Here is a 17,637-nt window from a genome sequence, read left to right as displayed (position 1 = left end):
TTACATAACAGGAAATCGAAGACATGTTTTCAAACAGAACATGGTGACAGACTGGCTGGGAAGGAGGGGCAGGGCTGATATGTTAGCAGACATTTTACAGTACTACAAAACACCTTCATTCTTCCTGCTATGACCTGGGTCCCTTCACTGCTCCTTACCTGGATTCTTAGAATCCCCTGTCTCTCTAACCTTAAATTCATCCTTCTTCCTGTTGCCAAAATGAATTAGGTTTCACACATGACACTGTCTCTCCTCTGCCTAAAACTATTTCCTTGCTTATAATTATCTTACGGAATTAAGTCCAAACAGGATCGGGGCCCACTCCACTGCACTCTCCTCTTTCATGTTCTAGGAATATCCTGATCCCAAACACTCTTCCTAGTTATTGTGCCTCTGGACACATTGCTCTGCACCAGAAATATTATGTACTAGAGCCAACACAGCCGTCCCATTCCCGGGAAGCTGTCCTCTGAGTCTCATCCACCCAGCCATCCCTCTAGACAGGACTTGTACTCCAGGTACAGCTCCAATCGTGAAGTTAAGGACGCTGCACTCGTGCTATGTTTTAACCTGTTTCTGTCACCCACTACAGTACGAATCCTTTCAGTGTAGAGTCTATGGCCTAGCTATCTCAGTATGCAGAGTCTGCCACAGAGCCCAATAAAATCTGCTGAACTTAACCACAGGGAACTGGACTAGACCAGGAAAAGAATTTGAGTTTTCCTTGGCTCCAAATGTAAAAAAACACCCTGTAAAAAAAGGCTTTTCCTCAAGACAATTGTATTTTTTTTTTAAACTGGAAGACATACTCATCTAAAATGTAATTCAAAATTACACAGAAAAAAATACTTCTTGGGTGGCCTATCAAGGAAAGGCACATATCAGGTACATGCAGACTGTGAGGAAATCTTTGATGCTGTTTACTATCTTCCAATGCTACTGTTTCTGTGATCTAGCCAGTATAAAGTACGTGAAGAACTCTTCTAGTGATCAATGTTAATAACCTTCATGGCTTTTACCTGCAGGTACAAGATTTCATGTCCACTAGTCATCTAAGGGAAAATAAATACAAGGCATGAGAAAGCAAAGCAGGCATGAGAGACTAAAGTTAACAAAGGAGAACCGATACGCTCCCAGACTCAGGTTTTGTCAATTTCAAGCCCAGGGACAATTACAATGATCAGGAAAACTACATTATCAGCTGTGGACTTAAAAGAACTTATGAAAGCCTCTCTTAAAAATCTCCGCCATCACTATGGAACAGAATGGCGCCATTTCTTCTTCCATTCTGGCAGCCTGATACTGTCAATGCAACTTCAAACTGATGGACGGACCAGGTTAGCCCTTCGTGGCTTCTTAAATTGGTGACTCATTTTCAGGTGGCACACCTGGAATTCCTCACACATTTTACAAATGAAATTTACTCAGACAAGTCTCCATCATCTTTATCTTATGCAATATATGTTTTCAAAAAACTAATATAAAGCCTTGTATTAGCCTTCATGTCTACCAACTCAAGGTCTTTTTCAAACTGCATTTATTCATCCAATGTGTAGATTCCACATTGGTTATTTGCAAAACTGAAACTATGCCTCCAAAATCTGTAAGACAATGAACTGAACATACCCACTGATAATAACCTGCAGCATTCCATATAAGAACTGTGCTTTGATGAGAGACCACATCAAATAAGGTGTTAAAATAAAAGCGGGTGGTCTAAGAATAGTCTAAAATAGTTGGGATGCTGCCTGTGTGATATACTTGTCTAATTAAAATGGTGTGATTTCGGGGGGCGGGGAACCACAGACCTTAACAAATCTTCCAGATTTATATATTTATTAGGAAAAAATTAACTGGTTTTGGTTATAAATCCATTATAAATCCACTTCAAATTCTTAAGCTATTAATTACCAATAAATAAACTACAGAAATAGAAGGTGTTAGTGGTAACAACGCTGCTGGGGAGCCTCTGTATAACCGAAGACGACAGCTGTTGATTCAACTGCATGTTTAAAAGAAAACCCAACCACGGGACAGCTTCCACCTGCAGGAGAAGAAAATGCACTATTGTGTAAGGATACTGTGGTTTTCTTGGATATGTTCAGGGTAAACAGCAGCTCAGCCATTCTGGCCTCACTCTGTATTTACTATTCACTATTCTTAAATGTAGAAGAGGAGAAAATTTTGAATATCAGTGTGTAGCAAGAACAAGAACTGATAAGACTGGTGTTCCAACTGGTGCTGCACAACTAAATTTCTCCCCAGGGCCCAGAGACTCTAAAAAAGCAATATGAAAGTGTATCATATTCCCTCCAAATACTGGGAACCTTTAAGTTAACATCCATGGCAAACAGGACTGGACAAAACAGTCCTGAAATAAATAAAGGGTGGCTCAGAAAAGAAGCTCTCTGCATATCACTGATAATGAATGAGTAGATGAGAGTACATTAAAATAGTAGTAAAAAAAAAAAAAAGAAGAACTCTTTTTGAATTTTAATCCAGAGACTGAGAGAGATTGAGAAGAGAGAAGAAGGAAAAGTAGACGAGGGATGTAAAGAAAGGAAGTTAACACACCACTAAAACTTCTTAAAAACACAACTGTTGGAACAACTCCAAAAACCAAATTAAAGCGGTACAGGACCATGAGCCATCAGCAAGTCCAGTATCTCAGTGTGGCCTGAAGACCCACAGGGCACCACTCTTTCAGGGAGGCCCAGAGATCAACCCATTTTCCTAGTAACAACAGGACACTGCTGCCTTTTTCATTACAATGGCATTTGCACAATCGGTGCAGAAGCAGTGGTGAGTGATCTGCTTACCCTCTGCATGATCAAGGCTGTAGCGCCACTGTCTTCAGGGTCACTCTAGTCTTTACCGCCACATACTCACAAAGGTAATCCAACTTTAAAATTATGAATTTTATCAATCTAAATATTGAAGTCCACTTGTTTTCAGTATTTGGTACTATTAAATGTGAGGTACACGAGAGGACTAAAAATCAACCATCCAAGCACGATGGCGGTCTGAAGGAAAAGCACTGTTCAACCACTTGAGTTTCAAGCTCAACTAGCCATTTTCATAGAAGACCGTTTTTATTAGAACAAATGGCTAATACGCCATGGTTTGGGGGCATAGATATCTGGTGGACATTTTCTGATCAGCACAGGAGTTCTGACCTGCTCCGTTTCTGACCAGGCCAGGTCACCCTGCCTCACGTATCGTGGTGGGCCCCCGCTCTGGGGAGGTCACCATACACTGATGCCAAACTGAGTGCAGACACCCAGGTAGCATAGCAGACTCCTGTCCAGAACCCCAGGCTTTAAGCAATCCTCCTGCCTCAGCCTCCAGAGTATCTGGGACTAACAGGTACTCGCCACCACAATGGCCCAGCAGACATTTTCTCAAAAGCAAACAGGACTCTCAAAAATTCACTGTGAGGGACGCCTGGGTGGCTCAGTTGGTTAAGTGTCCGACTCTTGATCTCAGCTCACGTCTTGATCTCAGGGTCCTGAGTTCAAGCCCTGCACTGGGCTCCACGCTGGGCATGGAGCTTACTTAAAAAAAAAAAAAAGGAATAAAAATTAAATGTCACTTCGAAGAAAGCTGAGTATTTGTTGCCAATGATTAAGTGAAAATTAGAATTCTGAAAAATACATACCTGCCATGAAAGCCTATCGTACAGGAATACTTATAATTATTTGAAAAGGCCATTAAGATACTCTTTCTGTTTCCAAATACATACGCAGGTCATGCCAAATTTTTTTAATATACTTAAATTAAACCAACATATATGCTGGAAAAGCAAATATGAAAATCCAGCTGTATTCTAATAAGCCAGGCATTATAGATATTACTAATCTGTAACACCATACTTTTCAGTAATATCTTTTGTTTTCCAGTCTATTTTTCATAAAATTGTTATGTTAACTTGCAATGGGTTTACTGTTATTTTTAAGTAAATTAGTTTTCTCAGTTTTAATTTACAATCCAGGAAAATACTGACAAGCTCACAAACAAAAACTCTTTGAAGTCCTCAATGTAATTTTTAAGAGTGTAGGTATATCCTGAGACCAAAAAGTTTGACAACTGCTGACCTAGTCTAATCTTCTATTTGATGCTTGATTTCTGAACTGCCAATGTTACACATGATCTACAAGTCTGGATCACATCAATACTCTACTGAAAGGGAGCTCTCATCCTCTGTAAATTCATTGCTCTAATGTTACAGACAAAGCAGGCACTGTAAGTCACCAGCAACAATCACTCCTTTCCTCCAGGCTGACCCCACTAATGAAACTAGAAAACCACGTGTTTGTTTTCCTGGCATCACCTGTGGTACCTGGTGAGCACTGAGACCAATTCTGAACAGTGAGGTAGAAGAGAAAGACTGATGAGCGGCTTCTGGTTAAGCTTTTCATTCCAACAAGAGCCCAAGAAGAAAAGGCCCCAGAAGCGCCCTTTCCAACATTCTTCCTATTCTGAATGGGGATATGAAGCCAGGGAACAAACCAGCCTTCCTGTGACCAGAAGAGAACACACGGAGACAGAACATGGACACGTAAAGAAGGTGGAACAAAACAGAAAAGCTAGGAACCTGATGATATACTTGAGCAGTGAAAAGAATGTTCAGGGGCGCCTGGGTGGCTGTTAGTTAAGCGTCTGCCTTCGGCTCAGGTCATGATCTCAGGGTCCTGGGATAGACCCCCTGAGTTAGGCTCCCTGCTCAGCCCAAAGTCTGCTTCTCCCTCTCCTTCTGCCCCTTCCCCCGCAACTTGTGCATGCACGTGCACTCTCTCAAATAAATAAATAAAATCATTAAAAAGAAAAAATGTTGGAATTGCCAATCTGAAGACAGCCAGTTGAACAAAAAAACCAATGTCCTTCTGGTTTAATCTACTGCTAATTAGATTTTGTTCTTTGTAGGCAAAAGCATTCCTAAGAGATTAAATAGTAAACTTCCTCATTTAGTCCTAATTTAGCTCTCACATGCACATTCTACCCTCAAATACTAAGTAGTGTCACACAGTCTTCACTTTACCCAATGATTGTTCTATGACAAAAGACAAATGGTTCTTCTTCAGAAATGGATGATAAATATGGAACTCAATATTCTATACTGCTTACTCTATAGGGCAAAAATAATTGCTAAGATTCACCTGTGTAAGTATTTGCAAGAATCTCTAAGACATGAAGAAATCCAAAAAGCATTCAACAAGTTGACGGACAGATATCTTGAATTATCATTGGTTTACCAAAGTGTTCTGCTTTCAAGGACAAAACAGTATTTTCAGGGACAGAGGTCTTTATCTACTTCTCTGGAATCCTTTTGGGAAATACAGAGGTCGTACACTCAAATGCATACAAGCACTGGAGAACACATCAACAATGACCAAGGTGGGCTAAGTTTAAAGAAAACTGGAATCTGAAGAAACATTCCACTTCAAAGGAACATCTGCTACTCAAGGTCAGCCAATTATTGCTATATGGGGATGAGGTGCCAGAATTGCCACATCTTCCAATATTGGATGAAAAATTAGAAATCTAGACTACTTTTCCAAAGCTCTAGTATTTGTTTCATATTGGCAAAGAGTTAAAATAAACAAAACACAACCCAGGCCAAAAACCACATATCCAGGCTTGATCTTCCCTAGCCAGTACAACACTTCAAGGTATGATATTTAATGATGGCCCAAGAAAATTCTATTAAAACTCAATACGTGGTTCAAAAAACTTTAGGATTAATTCCAAAGGCATATTTCACTGCTCACACAACTGAAGCACCCATCTCCTGTGTGGTAATGGGGCTCTGCTATTAATGTGCTTACCTCCAGGAGCAAAAGGGTCTCCTGTTCAGTCCATTCTCTTCCAGCACTAGCACCTTTACTCTAAAGAAACAAAACCAGAAATTAGGTACTCGTTTCTAAAGGCTGAACATGGAGCTCAGCAGGAGTCCCTTCTATGTAGAGGGGGCTGTTTTATGCAAACCACCAAATAAGTCCCTGAGCAACAGGGATAAAACACTTAAGGACCCTCAACTTCCAACACAAAGGCAGACTTATTTCTGAAGATTTCTTGCTGTCTATCAAGGACTCACAGACCATTCAGATATATTATTCCTATTATTCTGATATTTAAAAATACCTTTTGAAGCTACAAAGGCTACAATATTTTAATGCATACCATGAATTGGCTATGATATTATACATAATATAAATATTTGGTATAACTTGAAGGAAGTACTTTTTCCGAGATTCAAAGACAAATTATACTACATATAAATCACTCTGAAGGATTCTTAATTCCAATTGCAACAAGTTCATATTCTCAATTTTAACACCTATAATCACCAACTGATTCCTTAAGCTTTAAATCACTCTTTTATAAGAATCCCTTTAATTGCCAACTCACGTGAGCATGGGGGTAGAAGAAAGCCAACGTTGTTATGTAAAAATTAAGATTTGTGAATTGATTCATACGTCTTGAGTTGGTAGGCCCTGCTCCATTCATAGACTAGCAGAGGACTGGATGTGTGGTATACCTGACATTATTCTTCACGTGTAAATGTTACTAATTCAAAATATACATTCTACCATAGCCCTTCTCTGAAAACTCTATTTCGGGAGATTACAACTTAATAAATGAAGAGAAAATTTCTATGGTCTGTGATTTCCTTATTTGTGACAATAAAGCTTCTCTAGTTATTTGACTCAACCTTTCTGCATAACTGTGCTACATACTGTGGGTAAAAATTAAATTATGACTTGCTAGGTCTCCATGGTATTCAATACATATCATTCTGAAATTTTTGCAAAAAATGTACTAAAAATAACTAGTCCTTTAACTACAGAATAAAGAGGAATCTAAGCATTGTAGAATTCAAGTCTCACAACATGACTCTGAGAAGAAAAAAATGCATATAGCTATAATTCATAACATATTGTTCAGATTCCTTAAGGATTACTTTACAACAACCAATGTTCATCTTTTAGTGAACCAACCTCAGAAGTGACCATCAATCAGATTTGGAGCTCCAAGAGAAACAAAATTCATTAACATTTCACCTAAATTCTAAAGAAGGCAAACCTGACTACAGAAAAGATCCTTATAACCTACACATGACAGCATTTACTGGGTACGTGCACAGCGAGCATTTCTCCACCTCTCAGCTATAAAGTATAGTTTTTCCTCTTGATAAAAACTGGTTCTGGGAAGAGTGCATAATCTCAACAGGGCCCATGAGATGTTTATGGGGGGTTTTGCATGATTTCAGAAATTTTTACATTTGTATTTATTGGGGTAGAATGCATGTACCATAAAATACCCAAATCTGGGCGCCTGGGTGGCTCAGTTGGTTAAGTGACTGCCTTCGGCTCAGGTCATGATCCTGGAGTCCCGGGATCGAGTCCCGCGTCGGGCTTCCTGCTCAGTGGGGAGTCTGCTTCTCCCTCTCCCGCTCCCCCCATCTTGTGCTCTCTTTCTCTCTCTCAAATAAATAAATAAAATCTTAAAAAAAAAAAAAAAAAAACCCAAATCTTCGGTGTACAATTAAACACAATTTCACATATACACCCATATAACAACCGCTCAAATCAACATTCAGGGGTCTCTCCTTTAAATCTCAAGTTGATAGCAACCCACATAAGTATACACTATTCTCAATTCTATAGTCATAGGTTACTTTTTCCTGGATCTGAACTTTGTAAGTAAAACCATTCAGTATGAGTTTGTGGGTCTGGCTTAATATTATGTCAATGACATTCAACCACACTCTTTACATGAAGGAAGTCAATTCTTTTCATTTCTGTGTTAATATTACATTATTTGAATAAACCACAATTTATCCATTATATGCTTGATTGATCACTGTTTACAGTTTTTGGCTATCTTCGATAAGGCTGCTAAGGACATTCATGCATATTCCTGTATATATTCATTCTTTTTTTAAACTGATTTATCTTATTTATATAGCCAGGAGCTCAGTGACTGGGTGTGTTTTTATATATATACATATATATATATATATATTTATATTTAGCTATAATAGTGTTCCCTCCACTTTTATTTCCTGGAAGAGTTTATATAGGTTGGTATTACTTCTTCCTTAAATGTTTGGTGCAGGGACGCCTGGGTGGCTCAGTCGGTGGGGCGTCTGCCTTTGGCTCAGGTCATGATCCCAGGGTTCTGGGATCGAGTCCCGCATTGGGCTCCTTGCTCCACAGGGAGCTTGCTTCTCCCTCTGCCTGCTGCTCCCCCTGCTTGTGCTCGCTCTCTGACAAATAAATACATAAATAAATCTTAAAAGAAAAAGATTTTGATACAAAAGCATCAGTAGAATCATGTGGGCCTAGAGTTTTGTACTCATGAAGGTGCTGCACCATATACAGATATAACAGATACAAGGTTATTCTAACGCATTAGTTTCCTGTGGCTACTGTAATCACATTATCACAGATTTGATGGCCTAAAAGAACAAAAATTCATTCTCTCACAGGTCAGAAAGCTGGAAGTCCAAAATCAATACAACTGAGACGAAGATCACGGTGTTAGCAGGGCCGCACTCCCTCTGGATGCTCTCGGACAGAATTCATTCTACACCTCTTCTGTTTTCTGGTGGCTGCCTCAAAACTCCTTGGTTTATAGCCACCTCATTTTAACCTATGCGCCCAAGGTCACACTGCCCTTTCCTTTATTCATGAGAGAGAGAGAGAGAGAGAGGCAGAGGGAGAGGGAGAAGCAGGCTCCCCACCGAGCAGGAAGCCAGATGCAGGACTCAATCCCAGGACCCTGGGATCATGACCTGAGCCAAAGGCAGACACTTTTAACTGACTGAGCCACCCAGGCACCCCATTCTTTCCTGTTCTGTCTGCAAATCTCTCAGCATTCATTTCTTGTAAGAACATATAATCATAGGGGTGCCTGGGTGACTCAGTTAGTTAAGCCTCCGACTCTTGATTTCAGCTCAGGTTATGATGATCTTAGGGTGGTGAGATCGAGCCCCATGTCAGGCTCTACACTGGGCGAGAAACCTGCTTAAGATTCTCTCTCTCCCTCTCTCTCTTTTCTGATCCGTAATTTGTGTCCTCTCTTTTCTTCTTGATAACTCTTTCAGAGGCTTATTAAATTTATCAATCCTTTCCAATAACCACCTCCTTATTTCATTAATTTTCTATTGTTTTTCTGGTTTTGATCTCTAGCTTAATTTTGTTGCGGTTAGCCAACCACATTTATATCACATGTATGAAATCATACAACCACATTTTATAGTATCACGCCTTTAAAATTTCTTGAGACCCATTTTATGCCTCAGAACTGATTGGTAAGTGTTCCCCAAGAACTTTTTAAGAATGTGTTTTCAGGGCACCTGAGTGGCTTAGTTGGTTAACCGTCTGCCTTGAGCTCACATCATGATCTCAGGGTTCTGGGATCGAGCCCCACATCAGACTCTCTGCTCAGTGGGGAGGCTGCTTCTCCAACACCCCCCCGCCCCCACTCAATCTCTCTCTCTCTCAAATAAATAAAACCTTAAAAAAAATGCTTTTACTGTTATTTTGCATAGAGCCTTCTACACACCAAATAGGTCATATTGGTTCAGAGTGTTGGTCTAAGTCTTCTCTTACTGACTTTCAATCTACTTGTTGTATCAATTACTGAGAATAGATTACTGAAATTTCCAAGTATAATTGTGTGTCTGCCTATTGCTCCTTTCTATTCTATCAGATTTTGCTTTATATATTTTGAAGTTTTTTAATTAACTGTACACATATTTAGGACAATAATTTTTTTAAAAAAAAGATTTTATTTAACTATTTGACAGACAAGAGAGAGACACCGAGAGAGGGAACACAAGCAGGGAGAATGGGAGAGGGAGAAGCAGACTCCCTGCTGAGCAGGGAGCCCAATGTGGGGCTCGATCCCAGGACCCCGGGATCATGACCTGAGCCGAAGGCAGAGCTTAACGACTGAGCCACCCAGGCGCCCCCAATTATATCCTTTTGATTAACTCCTTTATCATTATGAAATGCCCACAGTTTAATTCTGGTAAAATAACTTGTCCTAATGTCTACTTTTGCTAAAATTAACACAATGACTCTGGTGTTTTTTTTTTTTTTAAGATTTTTATTTATTTGACAGAGGGAGACACAGCGAGAGAGGGAACACAAGCAGGGGGAGTGGGAGAAGGAGAAGCAGGCCTCCCACGGAGCAGGGAGCCTGATGCGGGGCCCGATCCCAGGACCCCGGGATCACGACCCGAGCCGAAGGCAGACGCTTAATGACTGAGCCACCCAGGCGCCCCGACTCTGGTGTTCTTTTGATTAATGTTTAGAAGGTATGTCTTTTGTCATTCTTTTATTTTTATATTTCACGTGGATTTCTTATAGACAATATATGCTTATACTTAGTTTTTTATGCAATTTGACAATCTCTGCTGCTTAATGGGATTACAACCACTTACACTTAATGTTATTGCTATCCCCGTGGACATATGTACACCTATCATCTTGCTATTTTCTACTTGGCACATCTATCCCCTGCCTTTCTCACTCCTTCTCTCTTATTGAGTCTTTTTTGGAGTCTTATTGTTTTTATCTCCATCATTAACTTTTTAGTTGCAGGTCTTTAAATACTCTATGATTCACAATACTCCCGTCTAACTTGCCATGGTGCATCTTCAAATACTACGTTACACATCCTATCTAGTAGAGGAACTGTAACACAGTGTACTTCCAGTTTCCTCTCCTGTGCCTTTAGCCCTGCTTGCTCTTTAACATTCTCATGTTGAAAACCTATCATTCTTAGTTTGAATAGCCTACTACCCTCTCATACAACTACAAATGAGGAAAAAACCTCTCCTCACGGACTCAGGTGTTGACCTCTTCTGGCATTCATCCTCCTTCTCCTGCACAGATCCAGGCCTCTTCCAAAACGCTGTGCCAAAGTATTAGTCTAACCTGAATCAGCATTTTGATCACATTTCTAAAAGATACCAGGACTTTAACTCCATCTAATTGTCTCTTCTCTGCCATTTTGGTCATTTCTACATGCCATAAACCCCCGAAAATCATCACTGCTTCAACAGTCCACATCCCTTTATACTTAACCACACATTCATCCTTTGCCCTGGACCGCTTCCTTCCTAGTCACGTGCGTCCATCAGGGATCAGAGTCCTTCATCCTGAAAACCTTCCCTCGGTTTTCCTACACTGTGTGCTGGTGATGCCCTCACACCTTCTCAATGTCCTTATTGCCCTTCCCCTCCTGAAAGGTACTTCTACTGGAAACACAACTCCAGAACAATAGCTTCACTTTCAGCGCTTTAAAATGTTTTTATGTTATCCACTCTGGCTTCTGTCATTTCTGTTGAAAAGTCAGGCATCAGTTTTATGATTGTTCCTTTGAATTTAATGTGTCCTTCTCCAACCCCACTCACCCCCCACAATGTGGCTTTTTTTAAGGTAAGTTTAAGCATGAATGTGCCTGAATGTGGTTTCCTCTGTATCCAAATTTGGATCTGTTCAGACTCTTATGAGTTGGTATGTTTTTTTTTAAATCAAAAATGTTTAGCCATTACATCTTCAAGTATCACTTTTGCTTCATTCTTTCTCTTCCTACAGGTCTCTAATGATAAACATGAATTCTTCTTACAGTAGCTCACATGTCCCTTGTGCTCCATTCCCTTTGTCCCCCTCCCTCACCCTCAACCAATTTCTTTTTCTCTTGGTGCTTCAGTTTTAATATATCTACTATCCTGTCTGAGCTCACTAATCCTGTCTTCTGTTGTGTTTAGCCTGCTGCTAAAACCATCCAATGAGTTAATTTCAGGCATATTTTTCAATTATACAATACTCATTTGATTGTTTCTATAGATTTCAATTATGTTGAAATTCTCCACTTTTCCTTGTTTTAACATATTAATCAGTTACTTTAAAATACCTATATTCTAACCATACAGAAGACATGGTAAGATAAGTGATTGTTGTTTTATAAAATGCCAACAGGTTAAGTAGAATGAGCATATTCTTACACTACACAAAGAAATCTTCTAATGAAAAATAACACTTCTTAGAAGAAGAAATAAGAGGACATGCTGGATTGCAGCCCAGCTGTGCCTAGAAAAAAGTCCTTACCTTTGCTAAGGTTTTCTTGGAGTAAATGTCAGTACGAAGACCAAAGTTCTGCAGATCAATTGGTTTTTCCTTGTTCTTCTCAGGAAAATTTAACATCTGCTGAGCAGCAGGGACCTAGGAGTCGGAAAAATGATAAATGGCTGTATTCACCTCTACAAAGTCAAGGAGAGAGAAGTTTTGTTTAACACTGATACATAAGGAGATTTAAAAAAATAAATACCCACACCTTCACCCTATACTTCCAATATTTCAACATACTGTATAAGCAACATTTTTCTGCCTTTTTTAAATCCCAGAGAAAAGAGACAACAAATTTTCTTTAATGTGCTCTCCCATTTCATGTGAAGAACAATTTATACCTTACTCATGTTATTTTAACTTAAGGCTATATAAAATCTGGTTGACATACTAATCTTTTCAAGAATATGTGTATGGATGTCCACTTTCCAAATGTTAGAAAGGGGAACAAGTTTCACACAATCAGTGTATAGTGGAATAATACCTAATATTAGTTTATTAGTGTAATAATTACTAATGCCAGAATTATATTAGTGTAATAAGTTACCTGAGGTGATCGAAGATGTAGAGGCACAAGCCCAGAGGGGGTATCAGCTAATACATTAAAATGAGGAGTAGGAGGAGGTCCCATTGCCATGGGTCGACTTTCTGGATCCACTTGGTAATTAACAAGCCCCCATTGCTCTAAAAAGGCATGAACCCTGGAAGAATAAAGCTCTGAAAGTTAAAATCTAGAGAATGTACCCCATCTCCTTGGTAACCATCATTACATTTCATTAAAACATAAGAACAATAAAACAAGTAAATGTTCTCTGTAGGCTATGAGCCATCACAAAGTTAATTGACAAGTCTGGTTGTTGTATGAGGGACAATTTCTATAAACTCAATGTTGACAGCACAGCACCCCAAACCCTAGTACAAAGCCTAATTATTTCAATCACAGAAATAAGAAATGTTCATTTAAGTCCATAGTGAAAGAACTCACACACAGACCAAATTCAAAGAAGGAGATTCACATTTGATTTGATTCTTCAGACAGATCTAGTGTACAGAGTTTATCCACTCTCCATCCTTGGTCATTTCATGATTTCATTATATAATAAAAGATGTCAATTATAAAATCTTAAAACGAGGAGAAAACGCCAAGGTATTAAATACATTCAACCCCTAAATAAAAGACATGTGACTAAGGTATTTTATTAACAAAGAAAATATTGAGTTTAATCAATCAAACATTGAACAGCAGTGCATCAGTAACCACCTGAAGTGAAGCGTCTGAGAAAAAGTCAGGCGTTTTACCTCATCACAGCACACACGTCTCCAGTCAAGTTCCTCCGACAAGCAGTGCTGGTTAAATATTCTTGGGGGTTTAGGCGATATGTGTCAATCATAAAATTTCGATATGCCAAGTATCTAAAAAGCAGTGGCAAAATTCATAAGGTGGACACACATCCTTTCAGAAATAACTCACAGAGCCAAAAATCATATTCCTCACAACCAAATCCAACAAAAAGTTAATATTCCAACCAACACCAGTATTGAGTATTTACAGTCATGAATGTAACCAAGGATAAGAACCCCTAATATGCAAAACAACTATTTACTAATCTTTAACAACAGTAAGTAAAATGGAGTAAAATCTGATGAAGTTAATGTGAAGTAACACAGAGAACCTGGCTGGCTCAGCTGGTAGAGCATGCAACTCTTGATCTTGGGGACGTGAGTTTGAGATCCACTCTGGGCACAGAGTTTACATTAAAAATAATAATAACTATAATAATAGTAATAATGTGAACTAACATAAATACAAAACTGATCACAGGAGTGAATGGATAAATCCTTAGTTCCCTGCAGAATTTGCAAGTAACACCTGGTTACTTAAGAGGCTGTCTCCCTAATTATTGTGTATCCAGCCATAATTCATTTAAACCTCACAATTTCTCCATAAGGTAGGGTGTACTATCATCTCATTTATCAGTGAGCAAACTAAAGCACAGAGTGATTAAAGAATGTGTCCTAGACCACAAGTCTGGTTAAGTGTGGAGCTAGAATTCAACACGGTGCGGGGCCGGGCGGGGGGTGGTTGCTCTGGAATCTATGCTCTTAACACATGCTGCATCTCATTTCTAGATTCTTCCTAAAGCCACATGTGGATCTGGCTCCAACAATGGCTATATACCCAGCTAGGTGAGGACTAGAACCCATGAGGCCAAAATCAAAGTTAAGACAACAACAGATTTAAAAAAGGAGAGAAAAACTGAAATTCTGAGTCACAGCAGATTTCACAACATACCCAAGCATTTCTGCAACAAAATATTTAAAACAAGAGTGTTGAGAAACTAGAGACCCAGCAAAAGTTCTTGCCACAAAAGTAAAACAGAAATCTGGCAGGTTAAGTAAGGGTAGCTACATCAGAGTAGAAAAGGTACACTGCTCAAAAAAGGTCTTATATAAGCAAAAGTGGATAAACAAAGACCTAAAGGTAAATTTTTTTTTTTTTTTAAGATTTTTATTTATTTGCGAGAGAGAGAATGAGAGACAGAGAGCGTGAGAGGGAGGAGGGTCAGAGGGAGAAGCAGACTCCCTGCAGAGCAGGGAGCCCGATGTGGGACTCGATCCCAGGACTCCAGGATCATGACCTGAGTCGAAGGCAGTCGCTTAACCAACTGAGCCACCCAGGTGCCCCTAAAGGTAAATTTTTAAATTTAAGCTGACTAAAATGCTAAACTGCTTGTAAACAGACGACTGCCAAGAACTGTTAAGTATTTACAAATGCTGGCAATCGGCACGTTAGCTAGAATATACCATGTCTAACTAGATGGAAAACCTAAAAGGGTTTCTTATGCCAACTCTCTGATTGTGGTTTTTATTTTTTTATTTTTTTTAAGATTTTATTTATTTATTTGACAGAGAGAGACACAGTGAGAGAGGGAACACAAGTAGGGAGAGCGGGAGAGGGAGAAGCAGACTCTCCACTGAGCAGGGAGCCCGGTGCGGGGCTCAATCCCAGGACCCTGGGACCATGACCCAAGCCGAAGGCAGACACTTAACGACTGAGCCACCCAGGCATCCCTCTGATTGTGGTTTTAAATGAAACCTTACAGCTTTGTCAAGAAAGGCTGGAATTATCTCTGACATCTAAACTTAAAATCTCAAACTATCATGGACAATCTATTACAAGAAAATATTTATTATTCAATTATCTGTATTCTAACATGTTTTATGTGGAAAATGATACTTCTCTAACAACTTAAACAGGAGACATTTATTTGTGAAGCCACATGAGCATAACAAACAATGAATTAATAGTATAAAGATAATATACGGAAAAGTATTTATAGTATGATAGGTGTGGATTTATTTTAGGGGAAAGGGTTTCCAGAAATGTATATTTAAGGGTCACCAGGCAAAGGCAAAAATTCTTCCTGACAAGATTCTTCCAAGTTTTTGTATTTCCAAGGCAAAAGCACAACAATGCTTTATGTAATTAAGATCAATTTATAGGCAGCTATGTCTTCATATTTGGCATTCTTTCAATTACTAGTCATTCATCATCAAAATAAGATAAAGATTCCACTTTCTCCTAGGTTATTATATGTAAATATATATAATCTATAACACATATGTACACACAAGGCGGGAACTGTCAGGCAGAAACCTGAATCCATTTTAGTGAATGCCTGTTACCAAACTCAATCTTAGCTGTAAGAGCTGACATGCATATAGTTCAAGGTTGTAGGTTCAAGATGCAAATGAAAGAAAAAGTCAATACCTTTTTAAAGGAACAATTTCCTTTACAGCAAGGAATTCTATGTGGCTGAGATATGCACCCTTTTCTGAATGGAATAACACATTTGCAAACTTCCACACATTACCAAAAATGATCTCAGAAGTATCCTTTTAAAAACCCCTGCTCAACACATTCAAATGAACAATTTTTCTAGACACTGGCCCCTTTCTAAAGTAATTAATGGTATCAGGATTACATCTTCACATTTCACTCACATTTCTGGAGTCTTGGATTTGTTCTTTCCATTGAAAAACTCAGGAAGAGCACGCCGTTCAATCACGTGAATACTGGGGAATAAAAAATAAAAAGTCCTCTTAGAAAAATGAAATCTTGAAATTTAAGCTAAATTTAATTTTCAAAGTAAAACTGAAATCCAAAAACTCAACATTCTTTTCTTTTTTAAGATTTTATTTATTTGACAGAGAGAGGGAACATAAGCTGGGGAGGCAGGGAGAAGGATAGGCAGGCTTCCCGCTGAGCAGGGAGCCCGACGCGGAGCTCGATCCCAGGACCCTGAGATCATGACCTGAGTCGAAGGCAGACGCTTAATGACTGAGCCACCCAGGCGCCCCCTGAACATTATTTTCAAAAATTAATTGGCTTGCACAAGTTCCTATGCATTAAAAGCATAAAGAAAGTTTTCCCTCTCTCACCCTTAAGACTTAATTGTAGGGGCACCTGGGTGGCTCAGTCGTTAGGTGTCTGCCTTCGGCTCAGGTCATGATCCCAGAGTCCTGGGATCGAGCCCCGTATTGGGCACCCTGCTAGGCGGGAAGCCTGCTTCTCCCTCTCCCACTCCCCCTGCTTGTGTTCCCTCTCTCGCTGTGTCTCTCTCTGTCAAATAAATAAAATCTTAAAAAAAAAAAAAAAAGACTTAATTGTAGTTTTTCTATTCCCATACCCAAACTCAAAAACTTCTATCAACACATTGAAAGCTATCTATTTTATTATGTTCTTCACATAACACATCACAAGTAGATGATGAGCCACAAAATACAAAGAGCTCCTTTGTATGGAAATGAACAGACATCACAGCAGCTGGCATGGCAACAAACTGATGAAGTGAACGACCAACCAAGACAATGGAATTTACAATCATCAGTTTCTCGGGCTCTTAACATCAATGTAGCCTTTTGTCCAGACCTCAGAAACTTTGTGCTGAACTGAATTTTTTTAATTTCAGTAATCTACTGCCTTTAAAAAGATTATAGAACTAATATTCAATATTGAGATATAGGCACTGGTAATTTTTTTTTTACTTTTTTTTATTATGTTATGTTAATCACCATATATTACATCATTAGTTTTTGATGTAGTGTTCCATGATTCATTGTTTGCATAGGACACCCAGTGCTCCATGCAGAACGTGCCCTCTTTAATACCCTTCACCAGGCTAACCCATCCCCCCACCCCCCTCCCCACCAGAACCCCCAGTTTGTTTCTCAGAGTCCATAGTCTCTCATGGTTCGTCTCCCCCTCCGATTCCCCCCCTTCATTCTTCTCCTCCTGCTATCTTTTTTTTTTTTTAACATATACTGTATTGTTTCAGAGGTACAGGTCTATGATTCAACAGTCTTACACAATTCACAGCGCTCACCATAGCACATACCCTCCCCAATGTCCATCACCCAGCCACCCCATCCCTCCCACCCCCCACCACTCCAGCAACCCTCAGTTTGTTTCCTGAGATTAAGAATTCCGCAT

At 39.3% G+C, this 17,637-nt stretch overlaps 1 protein-coding gene across 1 annotated transcript in view; it reads right to left on the bottom strand.

Moving 5' to 3' along the window:
• Positions 1–17,637, bottom strand: part of SMARCC1 (SWI/SNF related BAF chromatin remodeling complex subunit C1) — a 136,069-nt gene that overhangs the window by 69,914 nt on the left and 48,518 nt on the right. The window contains exons 11-15 of the mRNA XM_081805583.1: positions 16,149–16,220; positions 13,443–13,556; positions 12,691–12,844; positions 12,126–12,239; positions 5,826–5,885 (exon numbers count right to left, since the gene is read on the bottom strand). Coding sequence (XP_081661709.1) covers positions 5,826–5,885; positions 12,126–12,239; positions 12,691–12,844; positions 13,443–13,556; positions 16,149–16,220 — 514 coding nt within the window. The remainder of the gene's footprint in view (positions 1–5,825; positions 5,886–12,125; positions 12,240–12,690; positions 12,845–13,442; positions 13,557–16,148; positions 16,221–17,637) is intronic.

This window comes from Leptonychotes weddellii, chromosome 1 (genome assembly GCF_054177405.1).
Source record: "Leptonychotes weddellii isolate Sample4059 chromosome 1, ASM5417740v2, whole genome shotgun sequence".
Lineage (NCBI taxonomy): Eukaryota > Metazoa > Chordata > Mammalia > Carnivora > Phocidae > Leptonychotes > Leptonychotes weddellii.
Note: the sequence above shows the minus strand (reverse complement) of the source record. Positions and strands in the feature narration are given on the sequence as shown.